This window comes from Suillus fuscotomentosus, assembly GCF_016647785.1.
Source record: "Suillus fuscotomentosus strain FC203 chromosome Unknown F5891scaffold_51, whole genome shotgun sequence".
Lineage (NCBI taxonomy): Eukaryota > Fungi > Basidiomycota > Agaricomycetes > Boletales > Suillaceae > Suillus > Suillus fuscotomentosus.
In genome coordinates, this window is record NW_024539563.1 from 1 (window position 1) to 12,179 (window position 12,179).

At 45.0% G+C, this 12,179-nt stretch overlaps 3 protein-coding genes across 3 annotated transcripts; 2 read left to right on the forward strand and 1 right to left on the reverse strand.

The window, feature by feature from the left end:
• Positions 1–180: 180 nt before the first annotated feature.
• Positions 181–824, reverse strand: F5891DRAFT_1192482 (uncharacterized protein; the record flags this gene model as incomplete). Its single annotated transcript, XM_041367610.1, has 4 exons — positions 181–327; positions 376–646; positions 700–744; positions 808–824. 4 exons carry the CDS (start codon positions 822–824, stop codon positions 181–183), a joined length of 480 nt encoding a protein of 159 aa, XP_041222410.1.
• A 675-nt stretch (positions 825–1,499) lies between these two features.
• F5891DRAFT_1192483 (uncharacterized protein) lies at positions 1,500–2,368 on the forward strand (the record flags this gene model as incomplete). Its single annotated transcript, XM_041367611.1, has 3 exons — positions 1,500–2,057; positions 2,104–2,196; positions 2,243–2,368. 3 exons carry the CDS (start codon positions 1,500–1,502, stop codon positions 2,366–2,368), a joined length of 777 nt encoding a protein of 258 aa, XP_041222411.1.
• Positions 2,369–2,581: 213 nt separating this feature from the next.
• On the forward strand, positions 2,582–8,093 carry F5891DRAFT_1192484 (uncharacterized protein; the record flags this gene model as incomplete). Its single annotated transcript, XM_041367612.1, has 13 exons — positions 2,582–2,710; positions 2,765–2,854; positions 2,910–3,020; positions 3,068–3,208; positions 3,256–3,444; positions 4,232–4,279; positions 4,329–4,481; positions 4,528–4,593; positions 4,644–5,858; positions 5,907–6,060; positions 6,716–7,034; positions 7,088–7,401; positions 7,450–8,093. 13 exons carry the CDS (start codon positions 2,582–2,584, stop codon positions 8,091–8,093), a joined length of 3,573 nt encoding a protein of 1,190 aa, XP_041222412.1.
• Between the last annotated feature and the right edge of the window lie 4,086 nt (positions 8,094–12,179).

Here is a 12,179-nt window from a genome sequence, read left to right on the forward strand (position 1 = left end):
GTTAGGTCAGCCGTTTCAGCCCCCAATTTGAATACTCTCGCCAGGCATTTCCCAGCAATGTAATCCCCGACAAATGTTCAATCAACTGCATTCTAATGAGTCAGTGGTGTTTTGCATCACATATATCACGTACCATATTACTAACATATGCTATTATCGCCATTGCGATAGCTAGCTGGATTATTCCCCGTACAAATTCTTGACCTCTGACCCCAGAGGACGGTCGCTTGGTGATATTGCACGTTTGCGACACCAGATGGAGATGGTCGGTTCTGCATCGTTGGTAGATGTTGCTCCAAAATCAGGCTGTTGTGGACTGTCGTATGTCTTGTACTTGGTCAAATTCACGTTCATTTGATCAATGAAATAACTTACCATTACAGTTTGTACTCGTCCCCCTGTCTGCATGTTGCAATACTTGCTTAAGGGCACCATCATTTTGTCGAAAATCCGAATAGTTCCTGTGTCACTACCTCCAACAACAAGGGTAGCCCAGTCCCCAAAAACAACTGTGTTGTGGAATGTCTTCACTGGATTGGTATTGTAGGTACAGATGCAGGCTCCATCTTCCAAACGATGTAGGCTGAATCCGTTAACCACGTTGTCGATTAGGAATAGTGTTTGAGGGGCGTCCACAGCAGCATGCCTGCTTTGGTAAATTGGTGAGTATATTTTGACTTGTCTGATGCCAATGCTCACATCATAGGTCCAGCCTTGTTGTACCGACGATAGTACCATCTGAGCCTTGAAGTGTATGTCTAAAAACATCATTGAACTCGTTGATAATGTGTATGCATGTGCACCTACATTTCGCCGTCATACATCCTGAATACTCACAGGTTTCTACTTGCCATTTGTTTGAATTGGACAGTGTGCGGGACTGTAGTGGACAGCTCAACACTGAAGATCGGTATCAATGGTCCTTTAGAGTCAAATGCCCATACTTGAACCCGTCTGTCATGGGTTCCACTTGCAATACGAGTTTCGTCCCCGGTGTGGTCATATGTAAGACACATGATCTCTTTACCTGTCCCAATTCGTCTTGATACTTTTGCGTGGAAGTCCTTCAAGTCTTCCCCTTGCTGTTGCCAGATGCTTATGAAACCCAGCCCTGTGCCATAGCATAGTGTCTCGCGCATTGCTTCTTGCTGAGTTATCCAGCATGCACAGGTCACCGGGTCTGCTGGATTTTGTATGGCTGGGGTTTGACATGGAGCTGGGAGCTGCACTCATCGTTTGAGGTCCCAGATCCTCATGCCATCTGAGCCTGTACTCGGGTGAGTGTGTAAATGTCATTCTGAATATTCCACTTACCCCCGCTTGCCAACATGTTTCCATTGCTCAAAACCACTAGGCAATTGATGGGATTCTTGTGTCTGATGAGGTGCCCTTCAAGCCGATATTCTTTGCAGCTGTTGGTGGATAGGAAAAGCATTGGTAGTTATAAATGCCAAGACTGAGTTGAACACCTTTATAAGGTGGTTTACAATAAGACAACAATGCCATTACCAGGCAACCCTGGGCGGGCGCTGGGTTCTGATCTAGGCCCAGATTGCCATCATCCATTAAATATCTTCCTGGCTCTGTTCAGTTCCAAAGTCAGTCATGCCTCAATTTTCTACTCCCGTCACCCCTTTCATGAATCTGAAGGTCCTCCCCAGGCCCTTCCATTACTGACATATCATACGGAGATGTTTTGTCATATGTTATCGCTCGTCTTGTTATCTCCACAAGAAGAGATAGTGTTCTCTGCCCTTCCACTAAGGGGACGCAGTCCTACTCCTTCCCGCATCTTCACGACCATGTTCCATGGAATCACACCCATCCCTCCTCCCATGCCTACTCCCAAAGTCATCAAATTAGTCTCCTTCTCGCCAGAACAGTTCACACAGAACAGCGAGTCCGAGAAGGTGTCAACATATTCCTCCTTGTCCTCCATAGATTCCAAGGACTCCAAAATCCCCAAACCAGAGGGTGAGGCTGGCCATCCTGGCTGTGGTGGGTACAACTTGGAAAAGGCACTTAACTGGGATGCTGAGCGCTTCAAAAATCTCAAAGTGGGATTGCACTTATCAATTTTTTTTCATCCTTACATAACATTAGGAATATGTTCACTGGTCTATCGAGAAGCATTGTCATGTTGGCAAAAGCAAGAAACTTCAAGCTCCAGCTGCTTTGCTTCAGGTTTACAAAGAGGTATGTCTGCGGTTGCTATGGCTGCTTGATATTAACTTCTTAAAAGGCTCTAGGCCATTTTCCAGAACTGGCTGATTATCATGGGAGTTGGCCAGTTGGGGATATGATTCAGATGCAGCTAAAAAATACTCCTGCCAAGGCGCGACACAAAGGTTCTCGTAAATTTCAATAGACCCCATCATTTCGGAAGGAGTTGGGAAGCAGTAGTCAAATGTATCAGAAGCAGTCATGATAAGAACTTATTGTCTGTTTTGTTCAGTTGGTTTTGCTTGTATGTACTTGGGAATGAATTAAGGTGACAACCAATGTTTTTGCACTCAGTTAGACAACCAGGTAAGTCGTCCTCAGATAAGTTGTGAATTGCAGAATAATTTCTTGTATCAAGATGTCTCATCTAATGTCCTTCTTCTCTTCGGACGATCCGGTCCCTGAAGCTATTGAGTCACACCCTCTCAACGAGCTTCCTCCAACCACAGCCCATACGTACCCACCTGCAAGTGGTACATTGGCTAGTGTAGATCATGATGACTGTCATCCCTCAGCAATGACTCACACGTACCTACCACAGCCAGTTATTTCCTCCAACAAGGAGTGTCTGATGGAGTTAGACAATCCTTGGCAGTCTGTCCATAGGGTGAGAGATGACAATGAGCAGCGGGTGAGGAATGTCCAATTCAGCTCCTTGTGTCAACTAACAAATAACAAATATTTAGCTGAATAAAGTCTTGCTCAAGGAAGTCGATCAGTTGTTCAAGCTGCGTGAAGATGTGCGTGAGCTACATTTTAGCAACCATAATCTTCTACTCTGGAAACGCAACACGCAGGTGCAAATAGTCTCACATCCCTCACGTTCACACTTAACTCATTTCAGGTCACCTCAAATGTTCGTGAATCAGATATGCAGTTGACCATTGTACAGTATCAGCAACAGAACCAATCTCTTCAGTGTGACAATGCTAATGCCCTCGCCTCCTTGGACCAGAACCATCGTAAAGAAGTAGCAGAGCTTCAGGTAAGATTCTTTCACTCCCATATCAGCATTCTGACTTGCATTAACAGAGCAATATGGCACTTGGTCTTCATAAAGCCCAAAACGAGGGCCACGCTGAAATAGAAAACTTATTGGTGGAGAAGGAGGTTCAATTTGAACACGAAATGCATTTAGCAAGAGATAGGTTTTTGGCCGACAATGAAGCTGAATTAACCCGCTTGGATGCCAAGTATAGTTCCAAGATTAATTTGTTGGATGTATGTATCGACACATTGGTATGTTTGGCATTGAGACGTCTTGCCGACTTCCTGTTGTCCTGTTGAGTACAGGGGCTTCGTCAATCAACATAGCGGATCCCATCCACTCAAGCTGAGAATGTCCATTTCAGTCACTGCTGGCCACAGCCTTGACATATTTACTTACAGCAGTATTCAATGTCACTTCCTCGTCGAAATATAAGGCAAGTGTCCTTGTTAGAGGTGTCGGTGCAATACTTTCATTGCTCAAAGTGTAGGGCTGAGCGTATGGATTGAAGTGCACCTTACGGGGTGCAGTCTTTTTGTTGCACAATGTGCATGGCATGAGTGAGTTGTGATTTAGTTAAGTTCCGACTTGTAATCTTTAAATCAGTAATTTTTGAATCAAGTCACAAACCCTAGTGGCACTAAGACCACCGTAACTTCACAATAACAGTCGATATTGCGTCTAGACTTCATCTTAGGCTGCATTCGGTATATTGTCTCCCAGTACCCATACTTGCTTCCATGAGTGCTGCTGTATCCTCTAGGAATATGAAAAAAAACAATGATTTCTCCACATCCAGAACTAAACAATAAGTTCCCTGTCCCTGGCGCAACAACTTTGCGCGACTTAAAGCAAGTAGAAAAACATCGTCAAGGTCATCTTCAATCATATTTCTCCTGCCTTTGCGATGGGAAACTCAACAAGTTGCATCTCCAGTCCAAAAAGTGCTTGTCGTGATGTGTGCCCCATATATATATTATCTCTATTCTTCGTGACTTACATTCTTCAATACAATTGCAGGACTTCATGTCAAAGACTGACTTCCGTGGCAGTCTAGGACCTTCGAAGGTGAGATTCTCCGTATCAAAATTGTGTTCGACTTAACTTCTACACACAGGACATCAATGCTCTAACACTTGAAAGCGATGCACCATCCCTGAAGCACAAAATCGATTTTGGTGACTTGGTCACCCCTCGAAAGCGATGTGTTCTAGAATCCTATTCTACAGGCGACATGTGTCAAGTTGTTGTGGTATATTCTGATATCACGGTATGTCTAATTTCAAATATCTTTATCAGTGTTAACAAAGTTATAGCCAAAAATAAGTCACCACCACACTGACTTAATCAGTCCGATGGTGAAGCGGTTGTTCAGGGAAGCAGTATGGAGTCACTGCTATATATAATTATCTTTACTGATTCCAGATTGTAGTCTGACATTTTTATGAAGTGTCAAGCGGATGTTCAACTAGGTCCCTTTGGGATCAAACATGTGACACTTTATGAGCCGTGCAACACCAAGACCTTCATATGGTCTCTACCTGTGGAAATCCTCATCACTACCGTCACACTTCTAGGAGCACAAGATCTGTGTTCTGTCACGCAAGTTTCTTCTCCGCTGTCCTTTGTCCAAAGAGACTTTCCAACTTCCCCGAAGAATCTATTTCACATTCGTGTGGACTTGCCAAATTTTGACGTCTTGTCAACTTGGAGACGAACGGATAATTTTTGTCCACTGTGCATGGTGCTGAGTTGGCTGGATTCTGATTTGCAATCCTCACAGATATCCACATTGTCGCACTTCCTCGAGTCCATCCCCCACAAGTTGATAAAATACATCACACTGTTTTGGAACTTCGACATTCTCACTTCTCCAGTTCTCTCTCAAATGGTTGCATTACTAGAAAATATCTGTCCTTCTGGCGTCGAAGAACTGACATGCATGGGTTTCTGTGATGGCACAGTCTCGCCGTCTATCACTGGCCTTACCCGAATCCAGGCGTGCATAGGTGCAAACAACCTGAAAGCCTTTGAGGCTTCTTCACGGGCGTTTTTTTCCCCAAAGATCGTTCCTTTCACAATCCAGACCATCCGTCTTTCCCCCTGTTTGGAAAAACTTCGACTGAGTTCTGTCAAGCTCAGTGCTGCACACTGGGACAAACTCATGCACCACTTCACAATCCCAACACTTGTCGAACTCCGAGTCGATGCTGATTGTGCGCCACCCACGCTCATTCATTTTCTAGTCCGTCAGCCTGCTGTCAGTAACCTCAGTGTCATTCCGCGACCTGCTGGTGTTCCCTGGAGGGCTAATCGAGTTACCAAACCTTTCATTCTTTCTCTGTCTACCCTGGACGGACCCTTGTCACATCTCCTTCCAATCCTTCAGAGTCATCGTAAACAACAAAACCTCACCTGCCTTCACATTTCCTTACAAGCTCATGATGCATCGCCTGACTACATCACTTCCATTTTACAGTGTGTTGGCCATTGTGACAGCATCGGATATCTCCTCCTTTCCCTACCTAATAGTCATTCTAGTGCAGTGATGATGTGTTGGTCAGGCACCCGTTCGATGGTCCGCATCAAACACTTAGTGATTGACTGCTCAGATGGTTCAGCCAGATGTGCTACAAGTGATTTGTTGGTATGTATTCTTGTTACAGCACTTTTTCAATACTAATCGTGAGCATAGGCACTATCTGCAGCTTGGATTCAAGCCCTTCCTCAAGTCAAGTGTGTTACTTTGCAAGGTTACTCGGCTACTGCTGCCGGGGATCTTGTCGACATTATGCGTAGCTTTGCTCCAGGCGATGTCGAACTGGCTGTGGATCTGCAGGTCTCACCAGGTGAGAACTCTTGTAATTTAATCATAATTTAATCATTTCCTCACACATGCAATGCAGTGGAACCACAGCACTGAAAAAAATAGCTTATATATTTGTATACATCACATAACACTTGATCTTTTGGCACTAGAATTTGTAGTACACTGTAACAGCGTTGAGCGGCAAATGCTGGCAGAGTTTGATATGTAGTCATTCAGTATTTAGGTGTGTCCTCATTTGGCGATCAACTTTTCTTTCTGATTTCGATGTACTGTACTGTCGTAACTTAGTTGTAGTAATTTATATCATGAGCAAAAATTAGCAGAAAAAGTCGTTCTTGTATTGATCATGAACAAAATACAAGTGTTCGCTCAAAGCAAATCTAAGTGCCAAGTAAGCCTGCATCCTCAGGAATTGTAATTTATGCTGATTTGGCACCTATGTCTCAAATATGTAGCTCCTTGTAATTTGGCATCGCCCATAACAACCCGAGATCCAGGCCTTATATGTTCCCCGACGCTTTATGCGTGTAACATTGCACTTTTTTGACCTTTGTTTTTTTATCTTTCTCCAAGGTCAGATTATCGACAGCAGCTAGTACATCATCTGAAATTTATTTAGATGCCTAGCCGCACATTTCTTTGTAGGTGTGCGCGATGCTGCAACGTTGGAGAAGACGGCTTGCCTGGGAATCCTGGTGGCAAAGAAGTACCCACCGCTATGAAAACCGCACATTTGCTCCAAGCTGCTAACTTTGCTCTATTGTCCGAGTGTAAAGCATCCTTGCTTCATCTCGCTCGCCAGCAGCTAGAGTCTGATGCTTTACAGGTCGACAATCTTGCTGCCGAGTTATTTGCTATCACATTAACCGACAATGACGTCAATCCAGACAGCCACAGCAAACTCTGGAATTCCTGTGCAGAAGTTCAGCAGGAGAAGGGACAAGCCTATCATTCTCTGGACAGTGCAGCTACATTCACGGTAGATGACACGCAGTGAGTATCGTATTTCGTCTGACCTTATATTCCCTAACTTGGTCGATTCCCAGACACATTGCCCAAGCTCTTCAGGCTGCTGAGAAGCGACACTGCTCAAAGGCTCAAGAAGCTTTGGATGTTGTAGAGTCACAGATGGATAGGGCTTGCAGCCAAATTTTCTCTGCGACTTCCCATGATGTTATGCAGACCATCCAAGATGAACTGGCTGTGATCACGATGGCCCTAAGAAACGTCAAGTACAAGGTCTCGTGCATCGTTTCTTGTAGAAGTCAGCTAGAGGGGTCGTGTAATGACATGCACAAACTCCTCTGTGACAAGGAAGATGCGCTTTCTGTGTCATCTGAGCCGATTGAATTTGATTTGTGTAAGTTCTATTCATCCTGCTTGTGCCCTTCGACTAAGATACATGAAGCACACCATTTTGACTTGCCAATCGACCTCTGTGATGAAGTTGCCCAGATATCCCTCTTCCTAGGGGCTGTATCTGTCGTCATTTTTGGCATCAGTCGCAGACACGGAGAGTTCTTCATGGGAGTCCTTGCCCTCATTTTGGGCCTTGCTATGGAGGCTCAGAACCCTCACTCTGAGTCCCACCGTCAAAACACACACTCTCAAATCCCACGCTCTATGGAAACCGCCCTATCGCACTTCAAGCTCAACAGCCAGACTACAGCTTACGCGGTCTGTCCAGCATGCAACTGTACTTATAGACCGACCACCAGCCTCAACTCAAGTCATGCCCAATATCCCATGAAGTGCTTCAACCGTCCGATACCAGAGGATGGTCCTTGTGATGAACCGCTGTTGCAGCCCTCTGCTGATGGAAAGTTAGAACCAATCAAAATATTCCTTTATCACCACTTTCACAACTACCTCGCTGGACTGCTGTCTCGTCCCGACCTTGAAGTGTTGATGGATAGGCCTTGCGATGATTTGCTGGTGTCTATTGGCAGCCCACCTCATATTATCAAGGATGTTTGGGATGCCAACTTCTTTCGCACTTTCAAAGGTCCTTCCAGGCAATCCCTATTTATCAATAGAGGCACTGAGGGTTGATACACTTTCACACTCAACATTTATTTTTTCAACATTGAAGGCAATCTCCAATGAAATGCCTCAACCTCTACTGGCATCATCTCATGTGCATGTCTGAACCTCCCCCTTGATATTCGGTATAAATCTGAGAGCATGTATTTAGCTGGCATCATTCCTGGACCTTCAGAACCTTCAGGCAATGAGCTGAATCACTTCCTCGATCCCGTGGTTGATGACATGGTAGAAAGTTGGGAGCGTGGCATACATTATTCCCGCACAGCTCTACATAGTCCCGGTCGAGTTATGCGCAGCATTATAGCATGTCTTGTGTGCGACCTCCCAGTGGCGAGAAAGGCCACCCAGCTGGTAGGTCCAACAAGTCACTTTTATTGCACGGCCTGCCATTGCTGACACAGGTCGAATTGTGGTAGAACAGACATCCAGACTGAAGATTGGGTTCTTAGGGACAAGAACGAAGTTCGTCGTTATGCTGAGCTCTGGAAGAACGCCGAAAATTTGATTGAGTGCAACAAATTGTTTTCATTGCACAGTGTGCGATGGTCAACACTCTGGAGGTTATCGTACTGGGATCCCTCTCATCAAATTGTGGTCGACACTATGCATTGCCTCCTGGAGGGTCTCGCACATGCTCATTTCCGTGAATTTCTAGGTCTCACAGCTGACTCCACCAATCGCAAGTCTGATGTTGTCCCTGCTTTCGAACATCCTTTCCTCGACGTTAATTCACACAAACCTCCAGAGTTCAATGAGAAAGACATCAGAGCCGTCCAGTCAATCCATAGCCTTCTTACAGAAGCAGTTCCTGACCTCGAGGGAAGTGACCCTGAGCTCATCGAGGATCACATTGTTGACTTAGAGAGAAGACTGTTAACGAAGAAGGTCGCATGTCTTCAGTTCGTATCTGTAGGTTTGGGCATCAAGCCAGAGGTCATGCACCCTGGAAAAAAATTCTACAAAATTCATTGGGTTAGATTGCTCCTTGCTTGGGTAGGCATTTCAATAGTGTTGTTCTCATACCCTCTTAATTGAGTGATCCCTTTGTAGCGTCGAACACGACCTTTCTCTCCTGGGTTGTCAAAATCACGCATTGTTACTCCAGAAGTTATGCGGCGTATTTCTGATGTCATCAAGATGACAGATACGCCATCTTTCTTGAGATCAGTCCCCTATAACTTTGGGGAAACAAAAGCTGGGACCATGAAGGCCAACAAATGGCGCATGTTAATGACTGTATACTTACCCATAGCATTAATCAGTTTATGGGGTGAGGGATCAGTACATCGCAACACAGACATCGCGGACAGCCATCGTGCCACCCTTGATCACACGATGGCCCTCATATCTGCTATTCATATCGCCTGTCTGCGCTCCATGACGACAGATTGCGCAGATGCATACCGTACATATATAGTCGAGTGGATAAGGGATTTGCAAGTAATCCACCCCCATACACACCATCGAACCAATGGTCATATGGCATTGCATGTCTGGGACTACCTGCAACTCTTTGGACCCATGCGGTCATGGTGGTGCTTCCCATATGAGCACCTCATCGGGCAGCTACAGCGGTTGCCCAGCAATCACATTTTCGGTAATATTTGAACTTGTTTGCCGATGATAAACTTCTTATGGTGTGCTGGTATGCAGGACAGCAAGAATCAACACTCCTCCAGTCATACATCAAGGCCGCAAAGCTCAAATACTGGCTGAACCGTCCCTCTTGTCCTCCTGTATTTAGAGAGGTCAAGTGGCTATTTGACAAATTTGTGTCTCCCTTGACCAATGCTAATCCAAGTGATGGATGTCAAGGTCACCTGATGGCCTCTACTATAAAAGAAGTTATTCCAGAAGACCTCTGCCAACTCATTCAACTTCGGCGGGCAGTCTTGCATGCTCGCACCTTCCACGAGGGATCTATCTATACTTGCGACTCCACTCATGTTGGTAACAGCCTCATTCTTTATTATCCTGACGGCCTTAGGAATGTGCAACCAATACCAGGGACCATTAAGTATATTTTTGAAACAGAGCGAGGAGTGTGTTTCGCCGTGCAGCATCACCTTCCATCAGATTCTCACTCTGATCCTTTTCTCCATTATCCTCACTTCCCAGCTCGTTTATTCTCGTCAGCGCTCACTCAACATCTCACAATTGTCATGCCTGAGTGGGTAGTGTCGCATTTCACAAGATGGAACTTTTCTGCACAGCATATCATTGTTGTATCTCTGAGTCAGGTGCATTCTCTCTATCTGACAATTGTGATGTCAACTCACGATTAATAGGATTGAATCATGCCAAAAAACAATATCCACTGCTATATAGCTTGACGCAAGGTGTCTGTCCACATACTACAGTGATAAAAAGAGCCATCAAGGCGACATACATGTCAGGAGAAGTGGGCGCTGAACTTTGTGGGCATTCACCTAGGTGTTTTGTTCTTGCTTTCTTTTTCTTGATTCAATACATACATAACACATAGTTTGCTCTGCATGGTATCTAACTTAAAAAGTTGTTTGTCACGTTTGAAGCGGGCGCTAAGCTTTTCTGATGCATACATTGTAGTTTCCATATCACTGCCTACCTGACTTGCTCTAACTTAATAGATCTACACATTTCAGATTTACGCCTTCGCACTACTGATATCTACCCGGACTGCCGCAGTGAGTAGCAGCTTGGTGAACAGTAAGTACTGTCAATTAATATGAAAAATCAATGTGCTAATTATACCACTTGCATCATTGTCTGGGAAAATCCGGACTGAGTTTCATTCCCTATATAAACTGTGTCATGTTGTTTCTTGTTCCTTTTTCTCTTTCTCATACAACACATACTGTAGGCGCACACAAACGCAGTCCGGTTTTTTGCCGTTCCCTATACCCATACCCATACCCACATATATACATAAGATAATGTTTTACTAGCATATACACTATACATACCTGTACATATTATTGTATCAAATATCATGAGTCTTGGTGACCTGCATCGCCCTACTACAGGTGATGGGATTGTCACCCCTGCTGCAGTAAATGCAGAAATAATTCCAGTGCAGTTTGCCATGCAGGGTTCGCAGCTTGCCTCCGCTACTGTCCAACAGGATAGTTCTGCAGCTGAAGGGAACATCACCCCTCCAACACTAGCACAGCCTGTCAGTGCTGGATTCACTAGCTACTCCTATCGTCGATACTCCTATCAAACAAGATAGTTCGACAAGACTACCCTTCACGACCCTTGCTTGATGCCGAGTTGATACCCTCAACTCCATGGGCAAGGAGATGCAAAACTATGTCATTGGCCCGATCCAGTAGAGAACTTCCTCAATGAGTTCCTGCCGAACCCTGAAGATTATGACACTTCGGACTTTGCTTCACGCTTCGCTTCAGCCTCCAATGCTGAAGTGTTCGACATGCAATCTATTAAGAAAGAGGAGGATTCTTACAATCGATTCGTGAGTAATTCCGCACTTATGATATTCAGATCCTTGACAGTTTTACTGCAGATTAACGGCATACGACCCTTCGCTCCCCAGTTATCATTTGTGAACAGTTCCAAACATGCAGACACCAATAACTGCTCATCATTCACATTCAACAGTCAAGCCGGATGTATATGTATACAGCGACGGAACATCACACGGCTGCAATATTTCCAAATTCGAAGTCAACATCGAATTCAAATGGAATAATATCCACGACGCATTCTGTAAAAATCCTGGAGTCGATCAGTCAGTTGTGTCACAAACCGATAAGGGCTTCGATACGTTGGGCCAAATAACCAGCTATGCTGTCGCTCAGCTTGGCACTCAATATCGTACCCATAGCATTCTCTGTCCTCATTATCCACAATCGTGCTCGCATCATCAGATGGGATAGGGAGGGAGCTATTGTCACCAACACCTTCAACTACTACCACTGAGTCACACCTGGCCTATTTCTTCTATCGTTTTGCACGGGCATCGCCTGCCCTGCATGGCATTGACACTTCTGTAACCCCTGCTAGCAACTGAAGATGCTGCCCTCACAAGGACGGTGTTAAAGCTCGCTACTACCACATGCATGTTGAAAGTTGCAGTCCCTCAGGATCCTG